General features: G+C 43.6%; 1 protein-coding gene across 1 annotated transcript in view; it reads right to left on the bottom strand.

The window, feature by feature from the left end:
- The window catches only part of LOC143982742 (protein argonaute-4), a 145,082-nt gene that overhangs the window by 33,342 nt on the left and 96,827 nt on the right, over positions 1-14,913 (bottom strand). Inside the window, exon 12 of the mRNA XM_077481722.1 lies at positions 9,493-9,677. Within this exon, the coding sequence (XP_077337848.1) occupies positions 9,493-9,677 (185 nt within the window). The remainder of the gene's footprint in view (positions 1-9,492; positions 9,678-14,913) is intronic.

Raw genomic sequence — 14,913 nt, forward strand, 5'->3', positions numbered from 1 at the left:
TTAGCCATATTAACACATTAGCATGCACATTGAGCAAAGCTGCATCTTCAGGTGTATAGGAGTCTGGGGGTGAGAAATATTACACAGCCTCCTAACACTGCATCCAGGTCCTCTGTTCTTTTCTTTATCCACCTCTTCTCAGCTGGGTGTTTCAGGACTAAGGATGAGCTCAGGCGTGTTCGCATGCTCCACGTGCAGAGGAAGTCTGCTCAGCGCTGCGCTAATCACAGGCAGTGAGACATTGCCCTATCTCTGCAGCCACACATTGGGGCAATGTCTCATTGCCTGTGATTAGCGCAGCGCTGCACAGACTTCCTGGCGGGCTCTGCACGTGGAGCATGCAAACACGCCTGAGCTCATCCTTATTCAGGACCATCAGTTCATTTAGGGAGAGGAACTGGAGAAGAGACTTGGTATTTTGAAGCCCCGGACATAGATAGTTGTATTAAAGTTGTTTGTTGTCTAAGGAATTGTGCCAATGAAAAACCTGCTTTTGTCAGGCAAGCTGCATATGGCTTCTAATGCATCCCTGCATCTTTGATGAAACGGTTCCCTCCAAGCAAACCTGCCTTTAATTTCTCCACTGCTAAACAGTATATGCGCCAAATTAGAGACTCTCCAAAATGTGAGTTAAGCCCGCACTATAGAGGAGCCTTGGCAAGGCAGTGCGGCATCACATATATTTGCAAAATCTGTTTTTAACATTAATTTTTAGAGAGGGTCAATTTGGTTTTGTTGCAGGCTAGCTGGAAAGTGTGCTGGGAATTATTGTGTTTTTGTTAACCACTTGCCGCCCGCCCTATAACAAAATGACGGTGGCAAAGTAGTTTCATAATCCTGATCGGACGTCATATGACGTGATCAGGATTATGAGCCGCTGTGCGCCCCCGCGGCGATCGTTGTTGCGGGGTGTCAGTCTGACACCCTGCAACTACGATCTCGGTAAAGAGTCTCCAACAGAGACTCTTTACCACGTGATTAGCCGTGTCCAATCACGGTTGATCACAGTGTAAACAGCAAGAGGCGGTGATCGGCTTTTCCGCACTCGCGTCTGTCAGACGCAAGTAGAGGAGAGCCGATCGGCTGCTCCTCTGACAGGGGGGGTCTGTGCTGATCGATTATCAGCACAGCCCCCCAGAGGATGCCCACACTGGACCACCAGGGATGCCACCAGACCACCAGGGATGCCCAGGACAAGGTATGCCACAATGGATGCCAATCAGTGCCCATAATGGATGCCAACCAGTGCCCACAATGGGCATCACTGATTGGCATGCATTATTGTTTGGCACTCATTAGTACAGTATATTATAATACAATGCCACCTATCAGTGCCCACCCATGCCCACCTATGTCGCCTACCCATGGCCACCTGTGCCGCCTACCCATGCCGCCCATCCATGCCAATCCGTGCCAGCTATCTGACAATTTGTGCCACCTATCAGTGCCCATCCGTGTCGCCCATCAGTGCCACCCATCAGTGCCGCCTATCAGTGTCCATCAATGCCACCTCATCAGTGCCACTTCATTGGTGCCACCTCATCGGTGCCCATCAGTGCCGCCTTATCATTGCCCATCAGTGTAACCCCATCAGTGAAGGAGAAAACGTACTTATTTACAAAGTTTTGAAACTGAAACAAAAAAAAATATATGTTTTTTCAAAATTTTCGATATTTTTTTATTTGTTTAGCAAAAAATAAAAACCGCAAAGGTGATCAAATACCACCAAAAGAAAGCTCTATTTGTGGGGAAAAAATGATAAAAATTTCATTTGGGTACAGTGTAGCATGAGCGCGCAATTGTCATTCAGAGTGCGACAGCGCTGAAAGCTCAAAATTGGTCTGGGCAGGAAGGTGTTTAAGTGCCCGGTATTGAAGTGGTTAAGCTGCATTTCTGAAATGGAACTAGAACTGGATGAAGAGACTTATAAATCGGGACCCAGCATTTTCACTTCGAGGCCGAGTTGTGTGGGATTTCAGGTAGAGAGAAAGTTCTTCTGATATTTTGCTGTGGCTCGCTTTTTTCCTGTTTTCCCCCATTGCTATGGGCGAGAGTATTTCCCTGGGGGTGTGCAATATGTTGTAAGCATTTCTGAAAAGAGTACATAGCAACCCAGGCATGGACCGTCCTGCAGCCAAGTCCGCATGGCGAAAAGGTGGGAGGAAGTGCCCAAGTACCTTACAACGGCTCACAGTGGAGCTGTAAGCAGTCAAGTCTGCAACCAGTGGTGTGATACAACATCTTGTCATCCACCCAAGACTAAGCGGCTAATTTTAGTGCCAAGTTTGAAATGTTTGCACTGTAGGAATGAATACTTTCCATTACAGTAACAGTCAGATACAGGGAGATTCCATCTTGTCCATAGGGTTGGACCGTGGCCCTGGACAGCAGACTTACTACATGCATTGCACAAAGTGCAGAAGTGAGTACCTATGTAGGATTCACTGCCTGAAGCAACATTACAGGCAATCCCCATGTCATAGGATCCAGATAAGGCTCCCAAAATTTTATCAAGGGTGCACTGCTTCAAAATCTGAAGATAAAAACTAGTTAAAATGGAAGTCCAGCCTAACACTAAAATCACTACATCTACAGACATGCATGATCCAACACTAACCTAGCTAGCAATGTAAAGAAGAAATCAGAACACAGTGCCTTGAAAAAGTATTCATACCCTTTGAAATTTTCCACATTTTGTCGCGTTACAACCAAAAATGTAAATGTATTTTATGTGATAGACGAACACAACGTGGCACAATTTTAAATTAGAAGGAAAATGATAATAGGATTTTAAAGTCCTACTTACTTGTAAAATCCTTTTCTTTGAGTACATCATGGGACACAGAGTCAGGCTAATATCCATTACCTGCTTGGATGTCCTAGAGCAATAGCCTTGAGGGGAGGGATGTGCCAAACAATAGCCATCAGAAATTGCACTGCAACCTGCAGTACACTGTGGCCGAAAGCTGAATCCTAGGCTGCTCGAACAGCCACTTGATAACATTTTGTGAAAGTATGCACTGAAGATCAGGTTGCAGTTTTACAAATCTAAACCACAGATACCTGATGGTGAAAAGCCCAGGAGGTTCCTGCACCCTGGTAGAATGAGCTTTCACCCTAAAGGGAGGAGCTTTATGTTTCAGACCATAAGCCTGAATGACCAATCGACAGACCCGATTGGCAATGGAAGCTGCCTGCCCCTTTTGGTAAAAAAAAAAAAAAAAGTCTGATCATCAGATCTAGACAAACCTTGACTGCCCGGACTAGCACCAAGTGACCCCGAGATACATGGCCCTAAAGTCGGGTCACAAAATGTTGAAATCATTTCGAATGCAGTTGAAATAACGTCGAATCATGTTCTAATAATTTCGAATGCGGTTGAAATCATTTCGAATCATGTCGAATTCATTCGTTATATTTCTTTCGTATTCGTTGTAATTTGTTATTTTTTTATTCGGACGCATCTGAATGTCCGAAAGATGCAAAATTCGGCCGAACTTCGATTCATTACGAAACAAATTGCACAAGCCTACTCTGGCCATCCCTAAAGTTGGCAAATTTCCTGGAACACTTCTGGGTGTAGGGACCATTCCCCGGGCAGATCTGCTGGCGGCTGAGAAAATCTGCCTTTCAGTTCTCTACTCCTGGGATATTGACTGCCAATGTAATTGGTATATGTCCCTCTGCTCAGGCTAGTATGTAGTTCATCCTTCAGCACTGAACGACTACTGGTACCGCCTTGGTGGTTTATATAGGCCACTGCCACACTGTCATAGCATTGTCGCACTCAATCCTGATGGGGCAGTCCTGAAGCGCCACCACCCAGGACCATAGGGCCAGACATACTGCCGTAATTCTAGGACGATGGGCAGGGTCTGTTCTGTCCCTGACCATTTCCCCTGAGCTGTGAGCTCGTCTAGGGTCACTCCTCAGCCTGAGAGACGGGCATCTGTAGTCAGTACTCTCCAAGTTACCGGGAGAAAAGATTTTCCCTTTGGCAGGTTCTGATCCTGCAACCACCAGTTTAGGCTTAAGCATGGCTGAGGAGATAAGCACATTGGATAATCCAGGGCTTTTCTTCCTCTGTTCCAAGCCTTGTTGTAAAGGCCTGGAATGGAACTGGACATAGGGCACCGCCTCAAAGGATACCATTCTCCCTAGAATACTCATACAGAGCCAAATAGTGGGTTGTCTGGTGCCCCTGATCCTTCAGGGCACTGATCCTTATGGGTGGCAAGATTATTCCTGCTTGGACCATGTTTAGAATCAGACCAAAATGTCTTAGACTTTGAGCTGGTCTCAAAGCTGACTTTTTGGTATTTATGATCCAGCCTAAGCTTTTTCAAATACCTCACTATGTATATTATGCTCTGTTCTAGAGCCTGTACCGAGTGATCTCTGAGCAGGAGGTCATCAGAGATACCCGAGCACAGTGATCCCTTGGGTCCTTAAGCGACCCAATACTGGTGCTAGGACCTTTGTGAACACCCGAGGAGCTGTAGCAAGCATGAAGGGTAGAGCTACAAACTGAAAATGACGTTGCTCTACTGCAAACCGTAAGAACCTCTGATGAGGCTTTAAGATAGGTACGTGTGAGTATGTGTCCTTTATATATCGATGAAGGCTAAAACATCTCCCCTCTGGAGTGAGGTTACTGAGTACACAGACTCCATCCGAAAGGACTGTATCAAAAAAGATACATGTTCAGAGATCTTGGGTCAAAAGTGGGCCTTGTGTTCCCAGTTTGGTTTCTGAATCAAATAGGATTGAGTAAAACCCTGTGCCCCTTTCGTATACTGGAACCTCTACAATCACTCCTTGATGCACTAGATGTAGTGTCTGCAGCAATAATTTTCTTTTTGGAGGATCCAAGGGAATGCTTGATCTTAGAAACCTCTGAGGGGACACCCCTTGTAAAGTCTGCTTGTAACCATAAGATATAATTGAGGTCACCCACTCGTCCTGGATTGTGGCTTTCCAAATGTCTGCAAAGTGCAGCAGCCTTCCCCCAACCCGATGGAGTGGGCGCGTCACCTCAAAAAGGAGGGCTTGGTGCTGGATTTAGAAGAATTTTGGACCCAGGGCCTTTTCTGGCTTGCCCCTGGCCCTAGCGCTCTGTGGTGGCAGACCCGCCTTGACATTGACACATTTGAGGAAGCAGTCCCTGGGTTTTTAAATGAGGGACGTTTGGTGCATTTGTTCACAGGAAGTGGAGAACTCTTCCCTCTGGAAATCTTTTGGATATATTTGATCACCAAATAAACGTTCCCCAAGAAACCAGGCAATAACGTTTTACAAGGAAGCTCGGCTGACCAGTTCTTAAGCCATAAAAGTCTGTGCATATGTACAGACAAGAGCCAGATGAGAAACCTGCTGCATTGAATCCTTTAAAGCATCTACACCAAAACACAGTGCTCGAGGAATATCTGTCTTACATTCAGGCAGATCATCCTCCTGGCTAGGCCTATCAGGCCTTTTGACCTGATTGTTTACAGACTGGTGGGTACAAATTGCTGCAACAGCTGGCTAAAGAAAATGAAGCTTTTAATAATAATTCCAATTTCTTCTTTCAAGCCATGTGCCATTATTAAGTTAAGTTCTTGTTTAAGATAGAGACTGCTGCATCTACGGCTAACATGCTCCATTTTTTTAATGAACTTCTCATCCATGTGATATAAAAAGGGAAAACCTTTTAGGAGGCAAAAAAGTTGTCAGGCTGTTCCCAATCAGCATACACCGCCTGTTCCAACAGGGGGTGTAGCAGGAAAGTCTGTGCGATCTGAAAAGGTCTCAGAAATCCCAAAGAGCACCAGGAGGGCTTAGTCACCTCTGCAAGAGGCAATTTAAAGGCAGAATGAACCATTTCGGTCAGAGTTGGGATCAAAAACCTCTGACCGAGAGGCAGACATCAAGTGGATATCTTCTTGTTCAGATTGCTCGGAAACAGACTCATCTGCCGGGCACTCCACCGAATCCTGAGCTTTAAGCTCTTCCCCATCCTCAACCCATTCCTGCTCCAGACTAGGAGACTCCAGGGAGGGGGATCTATTACACTTTCTGCCACCCTGCGGGATGGAGGCAATCATGCCGGCAATCCTGTGCTCTAATGTGGCTAGGGCTGAGGAAAGCTCATCCTTAGTGATAAAGGGCGAAGCAGCAGCGTTAACTGTAGGCACAATACCAGATAGGTGCAGCGGCTCAGATTGCCCAGGAGCCTCTGGTCTTTCAGGGGATAAAACACTAGGGATACGACTAGGTTCATCAGGAATTACTGATGACATAGGTGTGCCCTTCCCTGTGGCATTAGTCCCGCTCCTCTTTTTGGAAGACATTCAATGCCTGCAAACAAAGAGTACTTGGGTGTAATTGAAACACCTCAGAAGGGAGACCCTTTAATATGGCTCACTAAGCCCCTATGCAACAATCCTGCTAAGCGCCTTTAGCCTGCTAAGCAACACCCAGGGACTCATGTGACCTGGGTAAGGAAAAATGAACCACTGCAAGTGTCTGTTCAGAGCCTGCTCTGTGTCCCACAGCTGCCTTCTGGAAGCACCACATGTTTGGCCTGCGCAGTTTAAATAAGCTAGGTGTGCATAGTCCTGACGAGAAGGCGTGACTGTACTGGTGTATGACGCAAATCTTCGTGCGCCCAGATAAAGGCTATGGTGTATGTGTGGGTGAAGCTGCGTGCGCCATGGCCACCATCATACGTGGAAAAAATTTTTTTTAAAAAAAGCCGGACACACAAAATAAGGTACAATTTGCAAAAACACCCACAGCTAGTCCAGAACTCCGCCGTATGGTCACCGCACAGGTGTCCAGCCTTTAGCTAGCTTGACTGTTACAATCACTGGGACACCCCACAATAATAAAATAAAGGGGTTTCACTTAACCGTCAAAGCACAGGGCCACTTGGAAACTAAAGGCCCAATCTTTACCCTTTGTGGCCGGTGCCCGTCACTTGGACCTTCAAGGACTGGGTACCCTTTTGTGCTCAATGTCCACTCCCTTAGACCCATACAGCACCATGCATGAAATGCCTTAGTGCTGTTGTGTCCAGGATTTCCACTCAGCAGGGTCCAGCGCCTGGAGGAGACGTTACAGGCAAAACCTTTACAGGATGTTGAGTCGTCTTTGCGGGGCTCGGGTACCATTTATCTAAGCATAAAAGCCTGTGTCAAATGGATCAGATCGGTCAATCCCTCGATTCATTTTTGAAACCATTTGAGGGACTAGAGATCTGGAGCTCAGAGAGCTCAAACAAACCATGCCATCCACCTTGCATACAGACACTGGTAAAAAACTGAGTGCTTCCTGTATGGGAGAGGTTATATAGAGGATCATTTCCTGTCTGAAGACCTTTGGTCTACCAGTGTCCAGTCACCCAATGATGAAGTATAACCCAGCAGATAATGCATATTAGCCTTTGTCCCATGATGTATGAAAAAGAAAAATGATTTCAAAATTTTTTACAAATTTATTCAGCCCCCCTGAGTAAATGCTTTGTAGAACCACCTTTTGCTGCAATTGCAGCTGCAAGTCTTCTTGGGTATGTCTCTACCAGTTTTGCATATCTAGAAAGATGCCCATTCTTTGCAAAATAGCTCAAGCTCTGTCAGATTGGATGGAGACAGTCTGAACAGCAATTTTAAAGTCTTGCCACAGATTACCTTGGATTCTAATTGGATTTAGGTCTGGACTTTGACTAGGCCCGTCGAACACAAATATGCTTTGATCTAAACCATTCCATTGTAGCTTTGGCTGTATGTTTAGGGTCATTATCCTCCACCCTAGTCAGGTTTTCTTCTAAGATTGCCCTGTATTTGGCTCCATCCATCTTCCCATCAACTCTGACCAGCTTCCCGGTCCCTGCTGAAAAGCATCCCCGCGCCATGATGCTGCTGCCACCACCATGTTTCATGCTGGGGATGGTGTGTTCAGGGTGATGTGTAGTGTTAGTTTTCCACCACACAGCATTTTGCTTTTAGGCCAAAAAATTCAATTTTGGTCTCATCTGACCCAACACCTTCCTCCACATGTTTGCCGTGTTCCCCACATGGCTTCTCACAAACTGCAAAGGGGACTTTTTATGGCTTTCTTTCAACAGCTTTCTTCTTGCCACTCTTCCATAAAGGCCAGATTTGGAGTACACGAATAATAGTTGTACTGTGGACAGATTCTGCCACCTTAGCTGTGGATGTCTACAGCTCCTTCAGAGTTACCATGGGCCTCTTGGCTGCTTCTCTGATTTATGCTCTCCTTGACTGGCCTGTCAGATTAGGTGGACAGCCATGTCTTGGTAGGTTTGCAGTTGTTCCATACTCTTTTCAATTTCAGATTTAACAGTTCTCAGTGAGATGTTCAAAGCTTAGGATATTTTTTTTTTTATAACCTAACACTGCTTTAAAACTTCACCACAACTTTAACCCAGAGCTGATGGTGTGTTCCTTGGCCTTCATGATTCTGTTTTCCACTCGGGTTCTCTAACAAAATTCTAAGGGATTCCCAGAACAGCTGTATTCATACTGAGATTAAATTATACACAGGTGGAATTTACTAATTAGGCGACTGAATGCAATTAGTTCCACTAGATTTTAGTTAGGGGTATCCGAGTAAAGGGGGCTGAATACAAATGCACACCCCATTTTTTGCAAATGTGTGAAAACTTGAAAATCATTTATCATGTTCCTTCCACTTCACAATTATGTGCCACTTTGCATTTGTGTCTATCACATAAAATCCCAATAAAATAAAATTCACATTTTTGGTTGTAACATGACAAAAATGTGGAAAATTTCAAGGGGAATGAATACATTTTCAAGGCACTGTACATACCTTGCCTTCGGTCTGGTCTCCAGCAGCGGAAGCTCTGCAGGGGACACAGTCAACATGTGCGATATGAATGGGAAGCAATGTCACCCATAGACTTACTCCACAGCAAATCAGCCACTGACAATTCAGCATGGGACTGGACCGGAGCAGCTTCAGAAAAGATATGTACACCAATTTCTTCTTTACAGGGCTAGTTAGGTTAGCGTTAGATTGTGGATGTCTACAGATGTAGCAATTTTAGTGTTAAGCTGGACCTCTACTTTAAACTAAGCCATTTATCCAGAAAAGAAGATGATGTCCGGCAACTTAGAACACTAGCAAAAACTAGAGTGGGGTATGGTTTCTAGGGGAAACGTCCAGGGGGTGTTATCTTCTAAAGCTTGCCAGAGTCTAATCAACTGAGCAGGCAATACAGGGGAATTTTAGTGCCTGCTCGCGGTTTCTTACAGCAGAACTGCATATCCACTTTAGGCGTACAGATTACAGAATGCTTGAAGAACACATTTTACACCACATGCTAAATATTGGATCTTGCTTTCAGTAATCAGTATATTTTAATAGAACAGATTTGACAAGGTTTACCTTTAAAATCAATGATGGCCCTATAGTGCCTACTTATGATTCAGGTTTTAATATGACTATATATAGTCTTAAACTTACCATATACGGGAGTTTTTCCAGGAAGAATAACCACAATTAGCTGTAAGCCCACATATGTAAGTTTTAAATGTTTGAACATTGGCTCCACACTGTCTGCTCCTTGAGCATATTTACAGAAACATGGCTGGCCCTGGATGGGCATCCCAGCATCCTTTGAAATCTTTCTTAGCTGGTCTGTGAAACTTCTGTTTTAGGAGACAGAATGAAAAAAACAAAAAATCTCAGATACTGCACAAGTGTTTACTCTACCCAAAATGTAAAAAGGTTAGACTCTGTTGAAGATAATGCTGAATGAGTTTTATTTTAATTATGGTAGGTGTCAATAGGTTTTAAGCTGCAGCAAGCACAGGCTGGTTTAACATACCAGCATTAGTCTTGTGTCATCCTGCATTTCGGTTTAAAGGTTACCTGGAAGCCCAGACTCTGCATATTGTTGATCAGATCAGTTTAGGAACAAACTAGGATAGGAATCCATACAATTGACAAAATTAGTGGAAAATAGGTCTTTAACTACTTCCCACCCGGCCAATGTATATATACGGCCGGGTGGGAGCCTCCTCCTTCTGACTGGACGTTCAGGAATGTCCTTCAGGAGGAGGGGGATCACAAGCGTGCCCGCACAGAGGCACAATCCTGATGCGCTCGTGTCACCCCGACACGGCGCATCTCGGATTGGCAGAAGGGCTCTGTGATTGGCCCTCCTGATCAAATGATGGCCGTGTCCAATCACAGCCATCATGTGATGTAAACAGCCAGTTGCTAGGCAATCAGCTCTCCTCTCCTCACACGGAAGTCGTCGCTGAGGAGAGGAGAGCAGATCGCTGCAGCCGGCTGGTGATCAGCGAGTATGAGCTGTTTTTACAGCTTTTTATTCACTGATCACCAGTCTAGTTATAAAACACATGTCTCCACACATGTCCCCAAATAAAAAAAAAACACATGTCCCCAAATAATAAAAACACATGTCCCCCACATGTGTCCCACTAAAATCCCATGTTCCAATGATTATCTGCACACATATGTACGTGATCACCTGCACACATCTGTACATGATCATTTGCGTACATATGTCCGTGATCACACAAACCAATTATTATACACTTAACGGAATTTTTTTTTTTTTAACAAAAACATGTAGCAGAATACATTTTGGCTTAAATTTACGTCAAAATTTGATTCTTTTAAAATAGAAAGAAGAAAATAGTTTTTTTTTTTTCAAATTTACGCTCTTTTTGCTTTTATATCGCAAAAAATAAAAAACGGAGTCGTGAATAAATACCACCAAAATAAACCTCTATTTGTGCAAACAAAATTATAAAAATTTCATTTGGGTACAGTGTAGCATGACCGCGCAATTGTCATTGAAAGTGCGAGAGCGATGAAAGCGCCCTGTATTGTAGTGGTTAAAATTGTTTTAACCAATTAGACAAATCCAGTAGCTGCATATTTTCAGATTTTCTACAGTGCTACACTACTAGAGAAAGCACTACGATTAAGGCAGATGGAAAAAAGATTTTTAATAACCAAGCTATTAACTAATGAGCTAGTTTCTAATGCTGGCCATACACGGGTCGAATTTCGAAAGAACTTTCTTTTGAAAATCCGAAAATTTGTGCGTTTTGCAATTCGATGGTGCCATCATTGATTTTGAAATTGGACCAACCAAACCTTCAATTTCACCTCGTGTTCCTAGAGAATCTTTTCTTTCCAGGAAATTTCTTTTCTTGCACAAGAGCATTTATTTTTGGATTACATTTCTCGCACGATTCTCCCATCATTGATTAGAAAATCGTTTGTCTTTAAAAAAAATTTACAACATGTCTGATTGTTAAAATTCGATGGCCGCACAAAAAAAGCCCACTAATGGAGCAAAATTCGTACGAAAATTCTTAGTTAAGATTTTCCAAAGAAAGTGCTTTGAAATTCGACCAATGTATGGCCAGCATAAGGCAAGACTGATTGTAATAGAAAGGGTTCAGCTATGCCAAGGTTTAAGATGTTTTAAAAACTGGAGGAGGATGCAAGGACAAGAACAGAAGATGCAGAGGCCAGGAGTGGGTATTAATATTACAGATTTAAATTGTAAAGGAATTTTCTCTTTTTTTTTCTTTAAATGTCTATTACTTTTTATTTCACAGAGCGGCCCCAAACCTCTGAGTCCCACACTGGCACTCCTGGCTCCTCTGTAAAGTGCCCCCAACAGGAAGCTGCTTCACATGGGGAGACTCGTGCGGGCTCCCTCCCAAGCCCCAGTGCTGTGTCCATTGATAGACAGTGGGACTCGGCCCCGCCAACGGCTCCCGCTGCCTCAGTAAACCCTGTGAAAGTCAGGAAGTGATGGGAGGGAAGAGCTGCAGATGTGCACAACGCTGGATCGTTTGACTCACCGTTATTGGCCTGTGAGGCCACAAATTCCGGTAAGGCTACCCCATCTTCTTCCCTACTCTTTGAAGTTGACAAGTATTGTTTGAGTGTCTACTTTCAACAGAGAATATGCCGATAGTCAACTTTAAAAATACGCAGAACGCATACCAACTAGTTGAAGTCATTCATATGAGCATTTGGTATACATCTATGCGGACTTGCATTCTCCCCTACAGGAGTGTTATTTATTTTCTATTTCTTGCAGTCTGTTCTAGATTCTAAACATTGCAGTAATACATATATGTATATTGTGTTTTCGTTTTGTTTACATACCATGATAGGTATTTTTGTGAGATAACGCTCACTCATGTGTGTTCATCACCATTTTAATATTTTGTATTTTTCATTCTGCATTCAAGTTTATGCTTTTTCTAAGCTGCTACAAGTGTTTGCATATCACTATGTGTGACACTTACGGCTTGGATATATGTTTTAAGAATTGAAAGTTTTAATTGCTTACAATACTTTAGTACATTTAATAGCCGCAATCACATCTCGTGATTGCATGTCTTTATATTCGACACTCAGCCGCCCACTTACATTTTAGTTGAATGCGTGTACAGCATTGTGCCTACATCACTCCAGTATTGATTGATTATACCATCCTTTTTGTTGTGGGTACAAATAGTAAAGTCGGTATTGTAGTTATACATTTTTTATTTAGTGATATACACAATCAATTAGGTGTTGAATTATTCATTTACTTTTTATGTGATCACATGCGTTTTTTAGATCACGCCTATGGTCTCTTGCCCATAGGTTTAATATATATTTTCATTTCACTTGCTTTTCACAGTGATTTATACACTTTCAATTTAGAGTGTTACATCAAGTATTTATAGCACAATTTGCCTCCAGATTTCCATTCTGGTTAGGTTTTTGTTTAATACATACATCACTAGTGTCACACTTGTTTTATTTACTTTACAATTTGTCTGATTGTTGTGTTGGCTGCTCATTATTACAGCTGGAGCGGTATTTCCACCCAATTTTACAATGCTGGATCGAATGAGCTAAAAGCGGAGTCGCACTCAAAAGTGGAACTTCTGCTTATCTGTCTCCTCGACTTCTCCAGTGCCACATGTGGTACCTTTCAAGGGGGAGGGGAACGGGTACCTGTTTGATAGATCCCTTCCCCAGTTCTGGAGACTGTGCAGCCCCACGGAAGATCCACCGCCCTTCTCCTGCCTCCACTAGGCCAATTAGCAAGCACAGCATGCTTCGCGCATGCGCAGTAGGGAACTGGATGTGAAGCTGAAATTTCCCGCAACAGGAATGGCAACGGCAGTACCCAATAGCCGAACCAACAATCGGCTGGGGTACCAACATCGTGGGAATCCTGGACAGGTAAAGGTTCTAATATTAACAGTCAGCGACAGAATTTTTAGCTGCTGACTTAATTTTTTTTTTGGGGGGGGGGGGGGGGTCTGGCTAGAACACCTCTAAATATAAGAGGGGGGCGAGGGGCCAATACCTAGAAGTTTTTCCTCTTAATGCAAGGAATGCATTAGGGTAAAAAAAAAAAAAAATGTACACCTTTGTACAAAAAGGGGAAATAATTGCCTTCTGTGTTCTTTACCCCCGTACAAAAGGTGTAGGCAACAGCGCATGTTTACCTGTACTGGACGCCATGCTATTTGGTCCATTGGTGATATCATGGACCAAAAAAACAAAAAAAAAAAACAAAAAAAAAAAACAAACAGAAATAATGTTGCAATTTTTTCTAAAAGAAGATTTTAAACACAGCGTGCTGACCATCAACCTCAATCAAGGACTGGAGCATAGCAGGTTGCACAGTGTTTCAGCACTTCACGAAGTCCAAGAGCAGAGATGCTCAATAGCGTTCCATCACAGGCAACAGCTGTATGGTATATCATTTTACTTGCCTTCATTGTCACCAAGTACCCACACAAAGCACTTAGTCCACTAGCAGCTGCTCTCTCAGGTTACCAGGAACTAGGGATGAGCCGAACACCCCCCCGGTTTGGTTCGCACTAGAACTTTCGAACGGACCCCAAATTCGTACGAACGTTAGAACCCCATTGAAGTCTATGGGACTCGAACGTTTAAAATTAAAAGTGCTAATTTTAACGGCTAATATGCAAGATACTGTCCTAAAAAGGGTTTGGGGACCTGGCTCCTGCCCCAGGGGACATGGGTCAATGCCTAAAATGTTTTTAAAAATGGCCGTTTTGGCGGGAGCACTGATTTTAATGACGATTAAAGTGAAAAAAAAGTGAAATATTCCTTTAAATATGGTGCCTGGGGGGTGTCTGTGGTATGCCTGTGAAGTGCCACGTGTTTCCCGTGTTTAGAACAGTCCCTGCACAAAATGACATTAAACGGAAATAACACCATTTAAAACTGCTTGCGGTTTTAATGTTATATCTGGTTCCTGCAATATGGTTGAAAATCATTGAGAAAAATGGCATGGGTAGCCCTCCCTGCCCATTACCAGCCCCTTTGGGTCTTGTACGGATATTAAGGGGAACCCAGTACCCATATTAAAAAAAAAAGGGAAATGTGTGTGGCCCCCAGGCCCTATATACTCAGAACAGCAGTATACAGGCGGTGCAAACAAGACAGGGACTGTGTAGGTTTGTTGTGTTAAGTAGAATCTGTTTGTAATTGTCACCGGGTACATTTTTTAAGTGTAGCTCCAGTCAAAAAAACTATTTTTAAGCTTTTTGGAAAACATAGGGAAGGGTCATCACCCCTGTATAATTTGTTTTGTCGTCCATCTTTTTTCATCTCACTTGCCGTTGTCTCCTTTCGTTTGCAAGTAGGAGATGTTTTTAAGTTGGATGTTTGAAAGTAGGGGCCTGCCCTATATGCTCTGCAGAAATGGCAGAACAAGGTGTTGGTTTTGCCACAACATTGTAAGCCCTCAAAGTGACTCTTGGTGGGCGCTGGAGCGCCCTGCTGTGAAGGATTATATCAAGTATTGTAATTACATGCCATTGTTGAACAGTGGTAGAAAAATTGGGCCTTTGGTGG

The sequence above is a fragment of the Lithobates pipiens genome, unplaced genomic scaffold, assembly GCF_037356315.1.
Source record: "Lithobates pipiens isolate NorthernLeopardFrog02 unplaced genomic scaffold, aLitPip1_a1.2 Scaffold_16, whole genome shotgun sequence".
In the NCBI taxonomy this organism is placed as follows: domain Eukaryota; kingdom Metazoa; phylum Chordata; class Amphibia; order Anura; family Ranidae; genus Lithobates; species Lithobates pipiens.